The sequence below is a fragment of the Salmo trutta genome, chromosome 25 (assembly GCF_901001165.1).
Source record: "Salmo trutta chromosome 25, fSalTru1.1, whole genome shotgun sequence".
NCBI lineage: Eukaryota > Metazoa > Chordata > Actinopteri > Salmoniformes > Salmonidae > Salmo > Salmo trutta.
In genome coordinates this window covers 24,274,300-24,296,036 of record NC_042981.1, presented here as the reverse complement: position 1 = coordinate 24,296,036, position 21,737 = coordinate 24,274,300, and the positions used below count along the sequence as shown (strand labels likewise).

Below are 21,737 nucleotides of genomic sequence, written 5' to 3'. Positions count from 1 at the left end.
TTCTCTACGTTCTTGATTATGGTGAAGCTATTTACCAAAGTGGAGCGGCCTCTACGCTTAAACACTTGGCAGCTGTTTTTCATAGCGCCCTTCGTTTTATCACAGGAGTTTTATTACTCATCACTGTATTCTTTACCTAAAGGTTGGTTGGACCCCTTTGAAGTCATGTAGATCACGTCATCACTCTCTTTTTGTTTACGAAGTCCTGCTCCACAAACTTCCGATTTACCTATCACTGTTAAGATTTAAAATGTCAAGTTACCAAACCCGTTCAAAGGGCTGGTTAACTCTAGAGACTCCTTTGGTGTCTAGATGAGTTAGGCAAATCAGACTTCAATTTCCTGGAATTATCTACAATATAAATATTGCCTCTAGGGCATTTCAGGTTGTTAGGGGACCTTTTTACAGAAGAATGTCTTTTTTGTTTGTGTTTTGCTTTTCGTGTATAATAACATGTATTTTGTGTATATGAATGTGTAGTTTAATGTTTGTGTATTGTGGTGCTATACTGGGCTAATCTGGAAAAGAGACCTTGGTTTCAGCATTGACAATAAAGGTTCAATAAAAAATATCCCTCCAACAGGTTCAGCTTCGACACAGGAGACCTGACCACAAAGGACTGTTAACCCACAAAAATCCCCCAATTACTTCAATAACCAACTCACCATCCCATCCCCCACATACTTTCTAAGCACAGTAGGGAGCTTATTCAAAGAACACCAACCTTTAAGTGTTACAACCTCTAGGTTCTCCAATTATGAAAACATTGAAACAAACCTATACAAACTCATTGGTCATGTGTGAGGAGTGAGGACAATGTCATTGGGCAGAGGTTGTGTTTCTCTGAGTAACAGTCTGTTTCATCTACAATCAAAGAGTGAGGTTTACAGTCCCTCACAAAGAGAAAGAGAGCAGTGGAGAACATCTTCTCCTCCCAGTCTAGAACGGCTGCCATTTCTCTGCCTTTTTTGGTCCGGAGCCACCGTCCATCCAGCAATGATGATAATAGCAGACCATAGTTAAAGAAAACGTCACAAGCAGAGGGCAGTAGGAAGGCGTTTATTTAGCCTTGTTACAGCATCCCCCCCCCCAGCTGAGACAAAACACCATTTCTCCCACCATTCTACAAATGTAAAAATTGCAACAAAAAATTGTCCTCCAAAGAGAGAAACTGGGTAACAATGGGGGATAAGATACTATTATTTCAATCCTGAATGATGCGAGAACATATCAGTAGCGTGATGAGCGATTGTACATGACAGACTAAGAGTGAACCTCTCAGACAGCTCTTCACAACCCTGTGTAGAGACCCTCAGCAATCAGCAGCCTATTTATAGAATCCCACTTAGCCTGCTCTTCCCTCCCTCTGTTAGAGTGTGTTAGGGATGTGTGGGTTTGTGTGTATACATTCATCAAAGTCTACGAAAGACCCTGGAAATAGCCTAAAACAGCAGCAATTTCTCAATCATGTCTCTCCAAAAGGATGTCAGCTGTCGACTGAAATGTAGAGTTTTAGCTAAGCAGTGGAGAGGAAGGGAAAGTACAGTAAATCAGTCTGAGCAGGTTTTCCACCCGGGTCAGGTTATGTCCCAAGTCATCAGCACTGCATTTTGACCTTGTGGAGTTCCCCAGCCATCGCCTCCTAGACAACAGTCTCTGCCCACTCCAACCTCCAGCAGTCAGTCCTCTACACAGAGGGTTTGGTGGCAAAGGTAAGGTAGCCAGTGTGCCCTGCCATGTCCCTGGGCGGCGTGGTTGTCTTACAGAGAACGGAAGCATTGCTAGGGACTGGGGTGTCAGTCGGGGTCTCCAAGGGCTGGTCGGACCCAAAGTCCGGCAAAGGGAGTGTGATGGAGCGCACGTCATGCACCCTCAGCAGAACCTCTAGAGTGCTGATCTCCTGGAAACCCTCATCAGCCAGCGCCTCAACCGTCTTCTGCACCTGCTCAATACACGGGGAGAACGAGCACACACGCCCCCCTGCAGAGAGAGAGAGGTGGGGATAGGAGGAGATGACAGGATGGAGACAGAGAGAGAGAGAGGTAGGGATAGGAGGAGATGACAGGATGGAGAGAGAGAGAGAGAGAGAGAGAGAGAGGTGGGGATAGGAGGAGATGACAGGATGGAGACAGAGAGAGAGAGAGGTGGGGATAGGAGGAGATGACAGGATGAGACAGAGAGAGAGAGAGAGAGAGGTGGGGATAGGAGGAGATGACAGGATGGAGACAGGACACATTAGCAGAGAAAAGGAGAGCAAACATGAGTCAGTTATTCCAATCTCACACACTACTTTTGGCAGTATCTATGTAAACTTCCAGAGCTTGGTTTATTCATCCCTAATGGAGATTTTGGACACTCCTCTAGCCACCTTTAAGAGGCATATTGTGATTCAGAAGACAGGTTTAGACAGACGACTCGGCTGGTGAATTGGATTCCAATGCTGACATCAAACACGTCAAGAGATTTACAAAGCCAAAGACATTTAGACATCCACAACAATGAGATATTGGCCTAATCATAAACATCTTATTGTTCTTGTGTGTTATGTTGAACACCGAAGAAGCAAGTCAACCATTTTAAAAGCAAGGAGGAAAATGCTATACACATGACCAGTGTTTAGTTTAAAGAAGAGCACATTGAAATGTTCCACTGGTTGCCCAAGTCATTGTAGTTGCTATGGTGATGACCCTTGTTTGAGAGAAGCAGAAGAGGTGGAGCTAGTGGTGACCAGGTTGTCGACAACACAAATCCAGAAAGTGTGTGAGAGCTATTGTTCAAGGCGTTCGACAACTAGCTAGTCAAAACAGCCTTGCATTCTGTGGCCAGGCAGCCTTGGTCAGAATGCAAGGCTGTCTCAGATGTTTTGACTAGCTAGTTGTCGAACGCCTTGAACAATAGCTCTCACACACTTTCTGGATTTGTGTTGTCGACAACCTGGTCACCACTAGCTCCACCTCTTCTGCTTCTCTCAATCAACCACTGGTCAACAAGGGTCATCACCATAGCAACACAAAAATAATTTCAAAGTGCATTAAATAAAAAATAAATAGATATTTATTTTCTCTTATCTCATAAAACTCTTCAAGGAAGGGTAGGCCAGCCGATAAAGATGAGTCAAAGGTGCAATATATATATATATATTTTCAATAACAGATTTTATTTTCAGCTGGTGTACAAAACCAAAAGTAAAAGACATAAAAACTAAAGTTGGGAAGGGGAAACACAGAAAACAAATGTACTGCTTTAAAAGCCCCAACAGTCTGAGCAGCCATAAGATTGTCAGGAATTGTCAAGTGCCCTCATCATAATACAGGGACGTTGTGTGCGTTCTGTGTGGCCAGACCTAATAAGGATAACAGAGTGTGTGTAAGGACAGACGGAGTAAAGCGGTTGGAGCAGGACAGGTAGAATGGGAGAGAGGGACAGCCCTGCCACTCATTAGTGTAGTTTACCAGGATCACAGCAGATCCACTTAACCCAGGATCCTCATCTCCTCCTCCCGCTCTCTAGTCTACCTCCACCCCCTCCTCCTCTCTGGCCAAAACCTGGACGTGCAACACTCAGGCTCCAGGGAGGAGATTGTGTGTGTGTGAGCGCATGTTTTGCTTCTATGGTGACAAGAAATCAGTCACAGGACCAATGTTGTAATACACAGATCTGAAAGATGAAGCAGAATATAATACAAGTGGGTAGAATCAAACACACAAGACTATGCATGTGTTTCCACTGGGCTAAAGTATCCAGAGAAACAGCCTACACACATCATTAACTAACATCCAAGAATGTGTGCAAACGGCAAAGGATCTCCCTCTCTCTGCGAAACACAAGCTCCATAGAACCACAGCAGGGAATGAGAGCAGCTTACCAAAATATCTTCATGAACCTTGACAGACTGAGTAAAGAATGTTGTCTAAATCACAGACCTATTACAGAAGCCAAAATCTCACTGGGAGAAGAATTTATTGTTAAATCTACAAAGTGAGGTGGCTTTTTAGCCAAACGAGTCCAGCAAGCAACACATGCAGACATTTACTAGTATGTGCCAAGCACACACACACACACACACACACACCAAAGTCGAAGTAAGATATGCCTTACAAAAACTAGTGGCCGTGTCCGAATACCCGTACTTGCATTACAAATAGCAGGCATTTTGGATATGCGAAAAAAGAATCTGTTTATGGTATGGGAAATTCTGAAACTGTAGTATGCTTTAAATGCCAGGATGTCATACTCATTTAGGCTTTTCATCTGTTATAGTGGAATTCACTAAACACTATTGAGGAAGAGAATTGTCTTTCCAGACCCATGTGTGCCTGACCAGCTGAGGGGTCACACTGTACCAAAAATAAACAAATGGCGGGAATCAAAGCAATTGTGCATTAAAACCCAAACCGGCTGCGCGCAGGTGCGCGCCATCGTGCATACATTTCTTTTGTCCCCCTACACCAAACACGATCACGACACGCAGGTTAAAATATCAAAACAAACTCTGAACCAATTATATTAATTTGGGGACCGGTCGAAAAGCATTAAACATTTATGGCAATTTAGCTTGCACTTGCTAGCTAATTTGTCCTATTTAGCTAGCTTGCTGTTGCTAGTTAATTTGTCTTGGGATATAAACATTAGGTTGTTTAGGTCCTCTACTCCGACAATTAATCCACACATAAAACAGCCAACCGAATTGTTTCTAGTCATCTCTCCTCCTTCCAGGCTTTTTCATCTTTGAACTTATATGGTGATGGCATCTACACTTTCATAGTATTACCAGACAACCGGCAAAACAGTTGGTATTTCAATCACCCACTGGGTATAACCAATGAGGAGATGGCACGTGGGTGCCTGCTTCTATAAACCAATGAGGAGATGGGAGAGGCAGGACTTGCAGCGCGATCTGTGTCAGAAATAGAAAGGACTTCTATTTTAGCCCTTGGCAACGCAGACGCTCGTTGACGCGCGCGAGCAGTGTGGGTGCAATAATTGAGTAACAGATTTCGAAAATTATTTTGCATCGCTCACGTCGCAGTCAGGGTATAAGATGACGTACTCTCAGTAGGATGAGCCTAGTATGCTGATATTCCTTGCTTACTGCATTCGATTTTACTAAACAGTATGTTCTAAACTGGTATGTAGTACAATTAGTACAGTACGCCATTTAAGCCAGATTTCAGACACAGCCAATGTCTAGTGTTGGAAACTTGGGATCTCTCAGATAACAGTCGTTCCATTGACAAATAGGAGCAGCACTTCTCTCTGGAAAGCTCAAAACACAGCCCCAATCGGCCCCATGTCTTTGGCAAACAGAGGGGGTGTGGAGGGTTTGTGCCAGGATCTAGGGTCCTCTGAGCACAGCTTCTCTAAATAAAAGGTGCAGGCCACTGGCCAAATAATGAAAAGAATTACAGAGAGAAAAAAAGGCAGCCATTTCCTCTGCTCCATGCTCCACATTCTTCCCCTTACCCTGGTTCTCAGATACTACAGACCAAATCTAAAGCAGGGAAAGGAAAATGTACGGAAATCTCCTTTATTAGTGGTTACACAAGGACTGGACAGGAGCATGTGAAGCTCACATGGGCGGTATAATTGACTGGTCAAATGCTAGATGCCCTTGGCTGAAGCATGGAGAGAGACGGCTCCATAGCGTCCAGTCCTCTAGAGGAGTGTGAGAGAGAGACTGGGACTCCAGTCTAAACAGCCCTGAACAGAGGGAACAAAATTGTGCCTTGCCTAAAGGAGACTCACGCCACCTCCCTGCAGCACATAACCCTGTATGGTCATGAGACTGATTCTACATCCAGATATCTGTCTGTTTGCTTGTGGCACTGTGTGTGTGTAAGGGGGAGTCAGATAGCTAGAGAGAGGAAAACGCAGACGTGAAACCATAGAAGGGAGGACTGAAACGTCTACCCTGGAAAGAAGGTAGGAAAGGGTGCTGGAGTCTCTCTGCACCGTTACTAGTCCATGTCCCACATTCGATCTGTTTATGCACCTTGGGATTAAACAAATACTTTATAAAGCTGTTTATAAACCAGTGATCCCAAGTAAGTAACTGTACTAGCCTAGGGCACTATGTGAATACTTCATAACCTTGTGATGTATTCTACCCATGTCCCACCTTTAGCCTATACAGTCACGCACGCACACATACTGACCACCCCACGAAGCTGCCAACCTGCCCAGGCTTGTCCCCACTGTACATGGGTCCTGATCTCCATGGAGACCACTGCATGCTCTTTAGTCAGGTCACGTTATTCTGCATCCGTGTGACAAGGAAGTAACAGAGAGGAACAAGCGTGAGCTGAGCCAAGGGCACATTTAATGAGAGCTCTGCTGACCCGGATCAATATTCAATATGGCACTGAGTGTACTACATTGCACAGCCAGAGAACAAAGGCTGGCTGGGATTCATGAGTGGACAAGCCAAAGTCATGTTCTCTGGACCAAGTTCCTGGCTGCTTCTACACACGCACACCCCTTCTTACCCTGCCTCTTCATGGTGTTCCTGGCATGTTTGACGGCCTCCCAGGGGGAGGGGATGTCCAGGAAGACAGCGTCTGCAACCCCCGTCACTCCAAAGCCCTCCTTGCAGACGTCCTGGTTGCGGACGGTGACCAGGTGGCCTACGCGGTGCTCCCTGAACTCCTCAGCCGCCTTCTCAGCACGCTGCTGGTGGAACTCCACAGTGTGTAGGTGACCAGTAGGCGCGATGGTGCGCAGGATGGCGTGGGACAGAGAGCCGCTGCCCGTGCCTACAAAACATACAGGGAATGGGTTATGAGACTAGTAGCAGTGGTGGTGTCATGAATCAGGTCCTGGCCCCCCCTGGGGGCACGTTTTGTTTTTTGCCCAAACACTACACAGCTGATTCAAATGACCAACTCATCATCAAGCTTTGATTATTTGAATCCGCTATGTAGTGCTAGGACAAAAGGCCAGGACTGAGTTTGGGAAATCCTGTTATAGATGACTGGGGTATTCACAACAACTGAGAAGATGTAGAAAACAGATCAATACAGAAGTGCTTCCATTTTTATGTCATTATACTCAATCAACATGTCTGATGTACAGTAGTACAGTTGTGCAAGCATCAAAAGTGGAATCAAACCTTGGAGTGTCATATGACCACAACAATAACTGCAGTTGTGTCTGATCGCATCTGAAGTGATCATGTGACAAGGCAGGGGAACATGGCGATGGACTACAGTGCCCCTTCCTCCTCCCGCTCCTGTCATTGCGTCACTGCTGCTTTTGTTCTCATGGCAACAATGGGGGCAATGTTTACCCCACAGCGGCACATTGACTTGCTACCGCCACACCAGTCGACTAACCGGATGACTGACAGAGCCAGGGGCACAGCAGAGGGGTTGAGAGCTGTACTACTACTAGTCTCTCTCCTGGACCTTAAACTGGATGACAAGTGTCTGGTCTCAACAACAACTGTATATGAAGGGTCTAAAGGAAAGGATACTACTAATTGTAGTATGATGCAGTATGTGGGTAGTGCTGCTGTGTGTGGGTAGTGCTGCTGTGTGTGGGTAGTGCTGCTGTGTATGGGTAGTGCTGCTGTGTATGGGTGGTGCTACTGCATGGTAAACCATTTCCAAGGCTTTGAAAACTGAACAAAAATATAAAAACACAACATGCAAAAATTTCAAATTTCACTGAGTTACAGTTCCTATAAGGAAATCAGTCAATTGAAATAAATAAGTTAGGTCCTAATCTATGGATTTCACATAACTGGGAATAAAGATATGCATCTGTTGGTCACAAACACCTTTTTTTTTTTAAAGGAGGGGTGTGGATCAGAAAACCAGTCAGTGTCTGGTATGACCACCATTTGCCTCATGCAGCGCAACATCTCCTTGGCATAGAGTTGATCAGGCTGTGGAATGTTGTCCCACTCCTCTTCAATGGCTGGGGAAGTTGCTGGACATTGGCGGAAACTGGAACACGCTGTCGTACACGATAATCAGAGCGTTCCAAACTTGCTCAATGGGTGACATGCTTGGTGAGCATGCAGGCCATGGAAGAACTGGGATATTTTCAGCTTCCAGGAATTGTGTACAGATCTGTACGTCATCATGCTGAAACATGTGGTGATGGCGGCGGATGAATGGCATGACAATGGGCCTCAGGATCTTGTCACGTATCTACGATAAAATGCAATCGTCTTTAATGTCCGTAGTTTACAGTGCATTCAGAAAGTATTCAGACCCCTTGACTTTGTCCACATTTTGTTAAGTTACAGCCTTATTCTAAAATGTATTCCTTCAATGTACACACAATAACCCATAATGACAAAGTGAAAACAGGTTTAGACATGTTTGCAAATGTATTTTAAAAAATGTACATAAGTGTTCAGACTCTTTGATATGAGACTCGAAATTGAGCTCAGGTGCATCCTGTTTCCATTGATCATCCTTGAGATGTTTCCACAACTTGATTGAAGTCCACCTGTGGTAAATTCAATTAGTTGGACATGATTTGGAAAGGCACACACCTGTCTGTATAAGGTCCCACAGTTGACAGTGCATGTCAGAGCAAAGACCAAGCCATGAGGTCGAAGGAATTGTCCATAGAGCTTCGAGACAGGATTGTGTCAAGGCACAGATCTGGGGAAGGGTACCAAAAACTGTCTACAGAATTGAAGGTCCCCAAGAACACAGTGGCCTCCATCATTCTTAAATGGAAGAAATTTGGAACCACCAAGACTCTAGAGCTGGCCGCCTGGCCAAACTGAACAATCTGGGGAGAACGGCCTTGGTCAGGGAGGTGACAAAGAACCCAATGGTCACTGACAGAGCTCCAGAGTTCCTCTGTGGAGATGGGAGAACCTTTCAGAAGGACAACCATTTCTGCAGCACTCCACCAATTAGGCCTTTATGGTAGAGTGGCCAGATTTACTGAGGAGTGGCTTCAAAGGCACATGACAGTCGGCTTGGAATTTGCCAAAAGGAACCAAAAGGAAACTCAGACCATGAGAAACAAGATTCTCTGGTCTGATGAAACCAAGATCAAGCTCTTTGGCGTCACATCTGGAAAAAAAAAACTTGCCACCATCCGTTGCAGCATCATGCTGTGGAGATGTTTTCAGCGGCAAGAACTGGGAGACTTGTCAGGATCGAGGGAAAGATGAAGAGCAAAGTACAGAGAGATCTTTGATGAAAACCTGCTGCAGAGCGCTCAGAACCTCAGAGTGGGGCGAAGGTTCACCTTCCAACAGGACAACAACCCTAAGTACACAGCCAAGACAACGCAGGAGTGGCTTCAGGACAAGTCTCTGAATGTCCTTGAGTGGCCCAGCCCGAGCCCAGACTTGAACCCGTTCAAACATCTCTGGAGAGACCTGAAAATAGCTGAGCAGCAACACTCCCCATCCAACCTAACAGAGCTTGAGAGGATCTGCAGAGAAGAATGGGAGAAACTCCCCAAATACTGGTGTGCCAAGCTTGTAGCGTCATACCCAAGAAGACTCGAGGCTGTAATCGCTGCCAAAGGTGCTTTAACAAAGTAACTGTTTTTGCTTTGTCATTATGGGGTATTGTATGTAGATTGATAAGGGGAAAAACATTTTCCCAAAAATGTAGAATAAGGCTGCAACATAAAATGTGTCAAGGGGTCTGAATACTTTCCGATTGCACTGTATGCCTGCCCATACCATAACCCCACCATGAGGCACTCGGTTCAAAATGTAAAAGGACATTGGAGGCAACTTATGGTAGAAAAATGAACATTCAATTATCTGGCAACTGCTCCGGTGGACATTCAATCAGCATGCTAATTGCACGCTCTCTCAAAACTTGAGACATCTGTGGCTTGTGTTGTGTGACAAAACTGCACATTTTAGTGGCCTTTTATGGTCCCGAGCACAAGGTTCACCTGTGTAATGATTAGAGGTCGACTGATGATTTTTCAACGCCGATACCGATTATTGGCGGGCCAAAAAGCCGATACCGATTAATCGGACGATTATTGTGATTATTTTTTTTGTACACATAAATAAAAAATTAATTACACACACACACACACACACACACACACCTCTGAAGTGACAACGATACTGAAGAGTCTGCTTAGGAGACAAATAAACTCTATTATTCAAACAGTTGAGAGTAAGTTACCTGTGATGAATGCTGAAAACAAAAACTAATTTCTATATGCAGGAAATCCTATTTTAATAATGGGCATGGTAAGAATTGACTACCAAAGTGCGAGTCATAATTCCCATGACACCTAGCAAAATCTGAAAAGCGGTTCCTTCATTTATTCCATAGGATATTTTTAGATCAACTTAAAATAAGGTCTGTGTTTGGTTTAGGCTTACACCACCTTGCCAATTTTATAACTGTGTAGATATTCATAGGATATAACTCTGATCAATATAAGCGAAGATCATTTTTTTTGAAGAGTGGATTTATCAAAATATGCTGACAAACGTTACCTAGTGAGATTTACACGGGTATCAAAACGCCGAGGCGGTTTAAGCACAAAACACAGACCTTATTTGAAGTAGATCGAGACATTCTCTATGGAAGACATGAACGATAAAATAACGAAGGAACCCCTTTCAAGTTCAGCCGCAAGTTATTACAGGAATTATGACGCGTCGACTATTTCTCTCTAAACCATATACCTTTGACTATTACGAGCCTGCTGCTGCCTACCACCGCTCAGTCAGACTGCTCTATCAAATATCAAATCATAGACTTAACTATAATATAATAAACCTTAGGTCATTAATATGGTCAAATCCGGAAACTATCATCTCGAAAACATTATTCTTTCAGTGACATACGGAACCGTTCCGTATTTTATTTAACGGGTGGCATCCATAAGTGTAAATATTCCTGTTACGTCGCACAATCTACAATGTTATTTCATAGTTCCATAAAATTCTGGCAAATTAGTTTGCAACGAGCCAGATTCTGTATACCCCGATTCTGCGTGCAACGAATGCAAGTGACAATTTCACCTGGTTAATATTGCCAGCTAACCTGGATTTCTTTTAGCTAAATATGCAGGTTTAAAAATATATAGTTCTGTGTATTGATTTTAAGAAAGGCATTGATGTTTATGGTTAGGTACAGTCGTGCAACGATTGCTTTTTTTCACAAATGCGCTTTTGTTAAATCATCTCACGTTTGGCGAAGTCGGCTGTCTTTGTTAGGAAGAAATAGTCTTCACAGTTCGCAACGAGCCAAGCGGCCCAAACTGCTGCATATACCCTGACTCTGTTTGCAAGAGAAGTGACACATTTTCCCTAGTTAAAATAAATTCATGTTAGCAGGCAATATTAACTAAATATGCAGGTTTAAAAATATATACTTGTGTATTGATTTTAAGAAAGACATTGATGTTTATGGTTAGGTACACGTCGGAGCAAAGACAGTCCTTTTTCGCGAATGCGCACCACATCGATTATATGCAAAGCAGGACAGGCTAGATAAACTAGTAATATCATCAACCATGTGTAGTTAACTAGTGTTTGATTGATTGATAGTTTTTTTTTATAAGATAAGTTTAATGCTAGCTAGCAACTTACCTTGGCAACGTAAAGCAGGTGGTTAGAGCGTTGGGCTAGTTAACGTAAGGTTGCATCACCGAGCTGACAAGGTACAAATCTGTCGTTCTGCCCCTGAACAAGGCAGTTAACCCACCGTTCCTAGGCCGTCATTGAAAATAAGAATGTGTTCTTTAACTGACTTGCCTAGTTAAATAAAGGTAAAAAAATTTTTTTTTTAAGTTATTAAATAAAAAAAATTAAACAAATTAAAAATTAAACAAATTATTAAAAAAATTAAAAAACACCGGCAAATCGGTGGCCAAAAATACCGATTACCGATTGTTATGAAAACTTGAAATTGCCCCTAATTAATCGGCCATTCCGATTAATCGGTCGACCTCTAGTAATGATCATGCTGTTTAATCAGCTTCTTGATATGCCTCGCCTGTCAGGTGGATGGATTATCTTGGCAAAGGAGAAATGCTCACTAACAGGGATGTAAACTAATTTGTGCACAAAATTTGAGAGAAATAAGCTTTTCTTCCATATGGAACATTTTGGGGATCTTTTATTTCAGCTCATGAAACCAACACTTTATGTGTTGTGTTTATGTTTTTGTTCAGTGTAGTTTACTGCCTAATTCGCAAATATCTAAAACATCTAGTCACCTTCCATGGTACTACCAAGCAGGGACATTCCTTACAAAGTACATGTGAAGGCCTATTTGTTCTGCAAATTGTAAGCATGGCGTGCACTGAGGACATGCCATTTCCATCTTCCACTGGTTACAAGAGCTTATTCAGAATCTGAGAGTGGCCTTGTTAATTTAATAAGCCTGCCATGTGAGAGCCAAAGACAAAGACTGAATGAGAGCGAAATGTGCAAGACCGAGGGATAGAGCGCCATCTGCGAGTATGGTTTGCTGATGTGTGAACTTGACTGTCCAGGCACTTGTCATCTCCCGTCTAGACTACTGCAACTCGCTGTTGGCTGGGCTCCCTGCTTGTGCCATCAACCCCCTGCAACTTATCAAGAACACAGCAGCCAGCCTGGTTTTCAACCTTCTCAAGTTCTCCCATGTCACCCCGCTCCTCTGCACACGCCTCTGACTTCCAGTCAAAGCTCGCATCCACTACAAGACCATGGTGCTTGCCTGCGGAGCAGCAAGAGGAACTGCCCCTCCCTACCTTCAGGCTATGCTCAAACCCTACACCCCAAAAATGTACTTACTATGCCTGTGATGTGGATGTCCCACCTAGCTATCTTAAGATGAATGCACAAAGTCGCTCTGGATAAGAGCATCTGCTAAATGACTAAAATGTAAATGTAAGAGACATTGCACATTTCTGCTGCCTGAGGAGGATGAGCGGCAGGACAAGAGCCCAAAGTCTCTCCCCATCTCACAAAACGGCCATTAGCACTGCACTCAGCCCATGTCCACCACGAGGGTGCCACCTGATTGGATAACAAGGCGGCCGCATTTGGTATGTTCTTCAGAGGCTCTGAGCAGTGAGCACCCATTAGCTTTCCCATAAAGCCAGCGTTGATGAAAACAGCCCTGACCTGGGACTCCTATCAAAAGTTCTAATCTATTCCTGGCAGCAGGATGGAGCCTGGTCAGCGAAGAAATGAAACAATGACATGTGAAGGAGCAGAACATGAGACCTTCTGCTAGGGCTGGGGCTAGAATGGCGACCTTCAGCGTAATCTAGATGACTCCTCTATGTGACTGTGCATTTCCCCTACAACACATGCTGTACTCAGAACAGTCAACTGATAATCACTGCCTGTTTACATAGCTCATTCACAAAGTCACTCAGGACACAAAATATAAGTCACCCCTGAGATTGGACAAGTAATCGCTTAGATAGGCTTATTGTTGTCACCCAGTGTTCATGTATCAGCAGGTAATAAAGTAGATTTGACATATAATCAGTTGATAAGCTTCCAGTCTTGTCAGCCATTATAATCAACATTTAGGAATAACATCTGACCAGACATCCAATAAGTATTTCTTTTCTACAGAATGAAACATGGTTTCAATGTCAAAAACATAATGAACTCTAAGAGGCCAGGTGATCCTCAGGTTGGTACATTAGGGTTATTTCATCACTCAATTAGGCTACGTTACACAAGTTCAAAACCAACCAACAAAAATGACTCGGCATGCAATGGTGCATTGTAGTAATGCCTTAGCTTTTTTGCTCCCTGTGTATATGTTTTGGAGCCAGACCTTTTTCAAAGCAAAGTAAACACCCACATGAAGAGGCTAATAAATGTGACAACACTGCAGACATGTAGCAGCTACCCATTATGTCAGGGGCTGACCAAGCAGTTTTGTTCATCGATACGCCATCTGGGAATTCGCACACATTTACTGGTGTTCCATCTATAACCCGTGAACCGGGAAGGAAGGAACAGCACAGCAGTTAAACATGATGAAGCACTGCAGCAAAAGCAGCCATCTGCCCCCAGACCCTCCAAGCCAGACACGTACACAGCCCAGGCTGCGTCAACATCCATTAACCACCCACACAATCACTTTACTTCTGCATTGAATTCAACCAGTTCACACTCCTTACTTGGGGAAGACTTCTAGATGGTACTACTGTGGGGTTCCATCTCAAGTCTAGTTCAGGTCAGGTTATTGTCATAAATAACTGACCGCTTAACTCAATAGGTTAATAATGGGATGTAAAACCACAACATTCATTTCTCTCTGCTTTAAAAAGAGCATCATTTCAACAGGCCTCATTGTAAATGTGATGCTGTGAACCAATGAAAACAGACGTCTTTTTTCAACTCTTGATAATCATGACAACTTGGTGTGCATCACCAAAAGCCAAGTGTGGTGTTGTCCCAACCACTTCCCTCGGTGCTTGAGCGGGAGCTTTCACTTACCAACCTCCCTTCGAAGAATAATTGGCGTCACATTTATCCTTTTGTTTTTGAGTGGCTTACCACTAGTCTATCACAAATACTTCCTCCAGATCTTTTCTCATTATCTGTGTCCATCTCTTACAGGGAAGATGAAACATGTAATATTTCTACTTTATGAGTATGTGTTAAGCAATTATTCAGTGCAATGGGTGAAGTTATGGAAAGATTAAAATGACTCATGTCCTCAGATAAAGTAGCTTACATAAAGTTGGAAAACAGCTGGTTTTGTCCCTCTCACCTGATTCACAGACGACAGAGCCAGGCTTGAGCTCCAGCATCATGGTGATGTTGGCAATGTCTGTTGTGTAGAGGATCTGGGTGCGGTGGGGCAGGTTGAGGGTCCACAACTCAGGGGTGGGGTGCAGCACATAGACCCAGCCACCTTTGCTGCAGGTGACCTTGGTGCCAAAGCGTTGGCCTATCAGGTCTTTGGAGTGGCGGATGACTCCGTAGCGTGTTTGTGTTTGGGCACCCTGCTGCACCTTGACCGGCATCATCGAGTCATGACCCAGGAAGATAATTGCAACATCGCCCTCCTGGATAAACTCTGAATACTCTACAAAACTCATGGCCGGCCTTGTTTGACTCCTATCACGGGGGTCTATAAGAGGGAACCAAAGTGAATAGTTTCAGGTGTTTTCACTGCAAAGAAATGAAGTCAAAAGGAGTGGAAACTAGTGAACATTTCCCCTATGACAACCAGAACATCCTTTTCACAAATTAATACAAATCCAAGTTTGATCAATGTATTGGGCGACATTAGCTGAAGGAAGAGGCAGGTCTGATTTCACCTAAACTATGCGAGTTGAAAATTTAATTTTAAATTGACAAATGTGGTCTGTCAAATATGATCAAAATCCCTCCAAAATGGGTTTGTTTACTTTCATACTCATTCGAATGCTCATTTTTACTTTTAGATGTGTGTGTATTGTTAGATACTACTGCACTGTTGGAGCTAGGAACACAAGCATTTTGCTACACCAGCAATAACATCTGCTAAATATTTTTTTATGTGACCAATGCGATTTGATGTGCGTACACTGTATCGGCGTTTGTTATTTGTTTTGAAAGCAAGTATGATTTAATAATTCTAAACTGTTTGTTTATTGTCGAATTAGAACAGTGGAGAGACACTTCAGTGTGACTGGCGGACAATAATATGGAGAAACTAAGTGGAAGGTCGTTTGTGAATTTTTAAATACATAACGTTAGTTATGATACTTTTGCAGCTAACGTTAGCTCGCTAGTAAGTGTACATATCAATCTAGGAAGCTACTGTAGCTAGCTAACGTTAGATAAATTACATTTTAAACCGTTAGCTAGCGAACTAACGTTAGTCAATTTAGCTAACGTTAAACTATCGTTAACTTAGTTGGTTAACTCGCCAACAACAAATATACCTAGCTAATCTTGATTTTGCAAGTCCGCTATTCGGCAACTTCACTGTGGAAAACGTATCTCAATGGTTAACTAGCTCGCTACGTTAGTTAGCTACCTATGGAAAAACGGTTGGACGCAAAATCTGACCCCATTCGTTAGTCAATGAACAGTCACGGCGAAAAACACTAGCGAGCAAACTTTGACATACCTTATCAAATGTAGCTAGGTACTTGAAACTATAAAAGCAAAATTGAATTAGATGTGCGAAGTGACTTCTAGCTATGTTGAGAGGTTGATGATCAGTTAGGACTTGTTACTTGCTGTTCAAATGCTGCAGAGCTCACGTGTGGATTTGTCATCAGACTGACCAGACGAGGCTCCTGTTCACAAACATCTACACTATTCGCTTTCACAGTAATCATGAATCCTGCAATGAATGAGGCAGTTCAGATGATATATAAATCTATGAAAACGCGCAAATGCGGCACTTTAAATGATTTTCGAACTGAGATGCGCAGGCGCCAGTTGATGACGTAAGGCATTTCTTAAAAAGGCAGAACATAATCTGCATTATTGCTGAATTATCTGTGACTCCATACTATACTTTTTATGTATTTTTATTATTGGATTTTTTTCTGTGTATGTTTGGTTGTTATGTTTGGGTTTGGGTGGGAGGTTATATGTGTATATCCTATTTGGAACTAATACATATATGTGTGTAAAAAAAAAGAAAAAGGCCGAACAATCAATTAACTGTAAATCATAATTTTTCACATGATGGTCCTACATTTGTTTATGAATCCCTAGGAATTGCAAACAGTTTTAGCAAAGAACAGTTATTTAGGCCCAGAGTCTGTGTATATATGGCTCTAGTTAGGCCAAAGAAGTTAATATAATTTAACGTTGTGGGAAAAAATCCAACATTTAAATTCAACTGTTGTTATATGATATCCGTAGCCAGGCTATCCACTAAGAGAACATGTGAAATAAAGGGCGCTATGTTGAAGCCACCGCACCACCATCTCAGCACTCCTCCCTACACCGTTGTAAAACAGATTTGTTTTGGCCACATGTATTCTATTATAGACACCTTAATGCATACTTCAAAATTGAGCTAAACATAAAAATAACTAATACAAATATTTTCCTTAAAGTATTCATTTTTTAGATTACTAATGTTACTGTCCCCACTATAATTTAAAAAAACTTAAATACGTGTTATTTTGTCCTTGAAACATTTAATTGAAATACTGTAGAATTCCATTCATTCCTGTGGAGGCCTGTGCCTACTGAGAAGTGCCAATATGGCTGACCGCTGGCTTCAAAACCTCTCAATGGCCAATACATAGCATCAGCAGCAATCCAGGGTAGATATCGGCTACATCATTGGTAAAGAAAGACCAAAGGAACATATGAAAACTGCAATCTCGTATAGCCTAATAATCGACAAATAGATGAATGGACTAGAAATACTGACCAATGGGAGCCAAGTTCGCCTACTATAAAGAACCATCTCCAAGAACATTTTCCACTTGTGAGCCAAATAACGTCAGTGATTGCTCGCCACGGTCGGAAAAATAGGTCTCGTTGTGTCTTCCCCCTAGTAGTGACCAGCCTCGGCAGCAGGTAGGACCACTATTTATACTCGTTCAAGTCGTTTTAACCCAAAATCAGCTCATTGTGACTAAGCAAGTACTTGGTTTTTAACAGAGGCGAAATTGTATTGGCTATTTGTGGCCATTCATATATATTTTTCATATTCCGTGAACATTTCGATAACAATAGACAATGAAAACAATTGTATAACGCCTGTAGCCGTGTTCGAGCGCGAGACCCCGTTATTTTGAATATCTTGCTTTGGTCTGTTACAATCTCGCATAGCCTACCCTACATTTTCTTCTTTCAGGGGCTGAGTGATATGGATATGATTTCCAACATGATCACACGCATTTACCAGTCCAGTCTAGAGCTCTATAAAATAGTTATTCGGATTGGAATGAAGCTACTGCGCAATCTTTGGCATTTGACTGGAGTTCCATCACCCCACCTTTCTAGAGGAAAAAGTATAATTTTTCCTTTATCAACTGCCTGTCGACATCTGCCTATACTCGTCTGATTGTCGTTCAGTGCGGTGACTGCGGTCGCTACTTTGCAGTGCGCATATTCAGCCTTGCACTCGCGCGCACCTGATAAAAACCAAGTATTTGACTTGAGTTATGTCGTAGGCCTATTTGTAGTATTTTCAAGATCATATTCACCAGTTTTTATGCCACTCCGTGTTGCGTCCAGGGATCAGCCATGCCGTTCGGAAACACCCACAACGCGCTAAAGATGAAGTACGCTTCTAGTGAGGAGTACCCAGATCTCAGCCAGCACAATAATCATATGGCCAAGATCTTGACTCCTGCCATCTACGAGCGCCTGAGGAGCAAACAAACGCCCAGTGGTTTTACATTGGATGATGTCATTCAAACCGGGATTGATAACCCAGGTAAAGACCCAAGCAGCTTTCAACCATTAAGCCATCTGTTCTGCCTCTTAAATGTGCGTTTAGTGAGGGCATGCCATTTTGTTTTGCACGGTAACCTTGCCGATGGGTAATATAACCCTATGAAAGTATGTCTTCAAGTGGAATGTTGGAGGTATTCCATTGGCCAGCATCAGTACCAAACTCTCAAAGCACAATGGGGCATTGATTTGTTTTGGATAACCTTTTTATTTCTGCTGTTATCTAGCAGGGGTCAAGCATCACTTAGGAATAAGGCTTATTGGTCAAGTATACCATAATAATAACTTAGCAATATGGAAATCATCATAGGTTGTCACTGCAATTAGTGATGATCTGGTGACTCCATATGAACTGAAATAGTATAGCCTAACCCTTTTTGAGGGGAAATGGTGTCCATACGCATTTTTAAGCATAGCAGGTGGCTTCCCTTTACCCTGTAGAATGTGTTTTGTTATTGTTCAGCAATGATAAAATGGCCAAATTGACCATCAAGAGGCTGTCTGTCACCTGAGGAGGAGTTCCCTGACCTAGGCCAGCACAACAACAACATGGCCAAGGTCTTAACCCAGAACATGTTCACCAAACTCAGAGACCACCGCCACCGCCAACGGCTTCACCATAGATGGTGTCATTCAGACGGGGGTTGATAATCCTGGTAAAACTAACCCATCTGGATTCTGTCGACTCTGCCTGTATAGAGCTTGATGGAATGCTAAGTATTGAGTGAGGTTGTCACTGTTTAATCTGTCATGCTCTACAATTTGTTTCCTAATTGAATCCATCCCTGATTGATTTTTCTCCCCCCATTCCAGGCCATCCATTCATCATGACTGTGGGATGTGTGGCTGGAGATGAGGAGACATACGAGGTGTTCAAGGAGCTGCTGGACCCCATCATTGAGGACAGACATGGAGGATACAAGCCTACAGACAAGCACAAGACCGACCTCAACCCAAACAACCTGAAGGTACTGCCCTTTAAATGGGTCCCTGGTTGACAGTGGTCTGACACTCATGTTCAACAGTGTACACTGCAGGGAAGTTGACCAGTATTGATAAGTCACGGAGAATTCAGAACTCAACTTTGGTCTGTTTTCACAGGGTGGAGATGACCTGGACCCCAACTACGTCCTTAGCTCCCGTGTCCGAACAGGAAGGAGCATCCGGGGGTTCTGTCTGCCCCCACACTGCAGCCGTGGAGAGCGAAGGGGCGTTGAGAGAATGTCTGTTGAAGGTACTCACCTAAACCCACCCAAAGGGGGCTGGGGCTCTGAGTGGATGCCATTCTAGAATGATGCCTGGTCCCTGACGTAACATTACTGCGTAAAGAGTCCCCTCTAGTGGTGAACTATGTGAATGTATTTCTACATCTGTTACTGACCGGAAAGGATTGCTTTAGACCAGGAGTGTCCGTCATTTTGCCTGGGTGCTGCATTTGGTTATATTTCCCAGCCGTCAACTTTTGGAAAAATTTGAATTTGATTCTCCCTGAATGTTGAGCTTTAATTTTGGTGAATATTAGCAAGCTGGACACAGTCAAGAAACTATGAATGAAGGTCCATTATCATTTCTACACTGTTTCGAATTTGGTTAGTTTTCCCCACCCGCAGGTGGTTTTATTCAAACCACCCGTGGGCCGGATTGGACCCCATCGCTGGGGTCCAATGGTTGTAACGTGATCCCCAGATTAGTGAAAGCAACGTAATGGCGTCTCATCCAGTAACCTCAGACAATGTATCTGACACATCTGCAGCTCTGGACTCCCTGTCCGGTGACCTGAAGGGGAAGTACTACGCCCTGAAAAATATGACAGATGCCGAGCAGCAGCAGCTGATTGATGACCACTTCCTGTTTGACAAGCCTGTGTCTCCTCTGCTGCTGGCCTCTGGCATGGCCCGGGACTGGCCCGATGGCAGGGGGATCTGGTAAGACAGGGATTTCCCATTCCCATACTTGATGTCCTCAAAAGCATTACAATTTGGTTTTGTTCTTACTCACTGAAGTCATTCTTACTTTCTACCCTCTCCAACCTATTCAAGTAAATGACTGCCAAAATGATTAGGAAATGTAGTTACCCTCAAACTAGGTGTTCCTAAATCTCTGCTAAATTGAAGGGAGAAAGTTCATAATAGTTTATATGCTGGTGGTGGCTTCATAAGCCACTGTCCATGACCTTGTCAGAGGATCATAGAACATTTATTTATTCTAATCTTCAAGGCACAATGATACCAAGACCTTCCTGGTTTGGGTCAACGAGGAGGACCACCTGCGTGTCATCTCCATGCAGAAGGGTGGCAACATGAAGGAGGTGTTCAACCGTTTCTGTACTGGCCTCACAAAGGTGAGAGGGAATATCTGAGGAATACATTCATAAGGCTTTGAGAATGAAATATGAATCATAATTTGCCATATTCATATGTGAAAACATGCTGGCAATGATCAATCGATGTTTGTATTCCTTTTCTTCTTAATTTGACCCCCAAATCTCTTTTCCTCAGATTGAAACCCTGTTCAAAGACAAGGGCACTTCATTCATGTGGAACGAGCACTTAGGCTACGTGCTCACCTGCCCATCCAACCTGGGAACAGGGCTGCGTGCTGGAGTCCACGTCAAGATCCCCAACATGAGCAAGCACGCCAAATTCGAGGAGGTACTCAAGAGGCTAAGGCTTCAGAAACGTGGAACAGGTACAGAAAATGTTCAATTACTGAACCATACCAAATTTTGTTTATTTGCTGTTCTGTTGCTCAGGGTAACTTACAAGCACATTAAGGCTGTAAAATGACCAACACTAGAAACAGTTCTAGCATTAAAGCTGGAATTCCTCTAAAAGGACTATTGTAGCTAAAGGAGGAAATATTCACCCATATTGAATTGTATGTCCTCATATGATGCAAAACTCATAATTCCGGCTGTATTTCTGCCTGCTTGCACAGTGATGGCTCGGATACACATGGAAACATGAAACGACCCCAGGAATCGATAGAGCATTGCTCAGATGCACCAAAACGATACAATGTTCAAAATGGGTGAATCTTTGTTCAGTCCCTCTTCTGATGTCTCTATTTCAGGTGGAGTGGACACGGCAGCCGTGGGTGGCACCTTCGACATCTCCAATGCCGATCGCCTGGGCTTCTCCGAGGTGGAGCTGGTGCAGATGGTTGTGGATGGAGTCAAGCTGCTGGTTGAGATGGAGAAGAAGCTGGAGAAAGGCCAGTCTATCGACAACATCATGCCCGCCCAGAAGTGAAAACTCTTGTGATTGCTTCCCTTTGCCATCTGAACGAATGTGTCACACTATCCTGGAATGCACTTACTCTCTCACAAGGTCCTCTTTCATTGTGAGAGTGGATCTCAAAATAAAAAAACTGTTTCAATCCATGTTTGTTTCTATTCTTTCCC

General features: G+C 43.4%; 2 protein-coding genes across 4 annotated transcripts; one reads left to right on the top strand and one right to left on the bottom strand.

Annotated features, from left to right (window-relative positions):
- Window positions 1–1,043: 1,043 nt before the first annotated feature.
- Window positions 1,044–18,204, bottom strand: trmt61a (tRNA methyltransferase 61A). Of its 3 annotated transcripts, none has more exons than XM_029713319.1 (4): window positions 18,085–18,204; window positions 14,685–15,047; window positions 6,486–6,752; window positions 1,044–1,980 (listed from the first exon to the last, which is right to left on the bottom strand). In XM_029713319.1, exons 2-4 carry the CDS (start codon window positions 15,013–15,015, stop codon window positions 1,688–1,690), a joined length of 891 nt encoding a protein of 296 aa, XP_029569179.1. In that variant the 5' UTR covers window positions 15,016–15,047; window positions 18,085–18,204; the 3' UTR covers window positions 1,044–1,687. The 3 variants fall into 3 exon arrangements, with proteins under 3 accessions (XP_029569179.1, XP_029569178.1, XP_029569176.1); XM_029713318.1 differs by lacking the exon at window positions 18,085–18,204 and adding an exon at window positions 16,035–16,237 and having other exon boundaries at window positions 14,685–15,088; XM_029713316.1 differs by lacking the exon at window positions 18,085–18,204 and adding an exon at window positions 16,035–16,233.
- On the top strand, window positions 17,340–21,716 carry LOC115162221 (creatine kinase, testis isozyme). The gene is made up of 8 exons (XM_029713315.1): window positions 17,340–17,452; window positions 18,116–18,317; window positions 19,148–19,302; window positions 19,436–19,568; window positions 20,088–20,259; window positions 20,552–20,675; window positions 20,833–21,022; window positions 21,407–21,716. The coding sequence occupies exons 2-8, from the start codon at window positions 18,125–18,127 to the stop codon at window positions 21,583–21,585; spliced, it is 1,146 nt and encodes a 381-aa protein (XP_029569175.1). The 5' UTR covers window positions 17,340–17,452; window positions 18,116–18,124; the 3' UTR covers window positions 21,586–21,716.
- The last annotated feature ends 21 nt before the right edge of the window (window positions 21,717–21,737 follow it).

Excerpts from the sequence above, each read along its gene's own strand:
- trmt61a (XM_029713319.1), bottom strand. The coding sequence starts at position 15,015 with ATGAGTTTTGTAGAGTATTCAGAGTTTATCCAGGAGGGCGATGTTGCA. Across the intron at positions 6,753-14,684 it reads CTCTGTCGTCTGTGAATCAG|GCACGGGCAGCGGCTCTCTG; the intron begins GTGAGAGGGACA and ends TATGTTTTGTAG. Across the intron at positions 1,981-6,485 it reads GAACACCATGAAGAGGCAGG|GGGGGCGTGTGTGCTCGTTC; the intron begins GTAAGAAGGGGT and ends CTCTCTCTGCAG.
- LOC115162221 (XM_029713315.1), top strand. The coding sequence starts at position 18,125 with ATGCCGTTCGGAAACACCCACAACGCGCTAAAGATGAAGTACGCTTCT. Across the intron at positions 18,318-19,147 it reads AACCGGGATTGATAACCCAG|GCCATCCATTCATCATGACT; the intron begins GTAAAGACCCAA and ends CCCCCATTCCAG. Across the intron at positions 21,023-21,406 it reads GCTTCAGAAACGTGGAACAG|GTGGAGTGGACACGGCAGCC; the intron begins GTACAGAAAATG and ends TCTCTATTTCAG.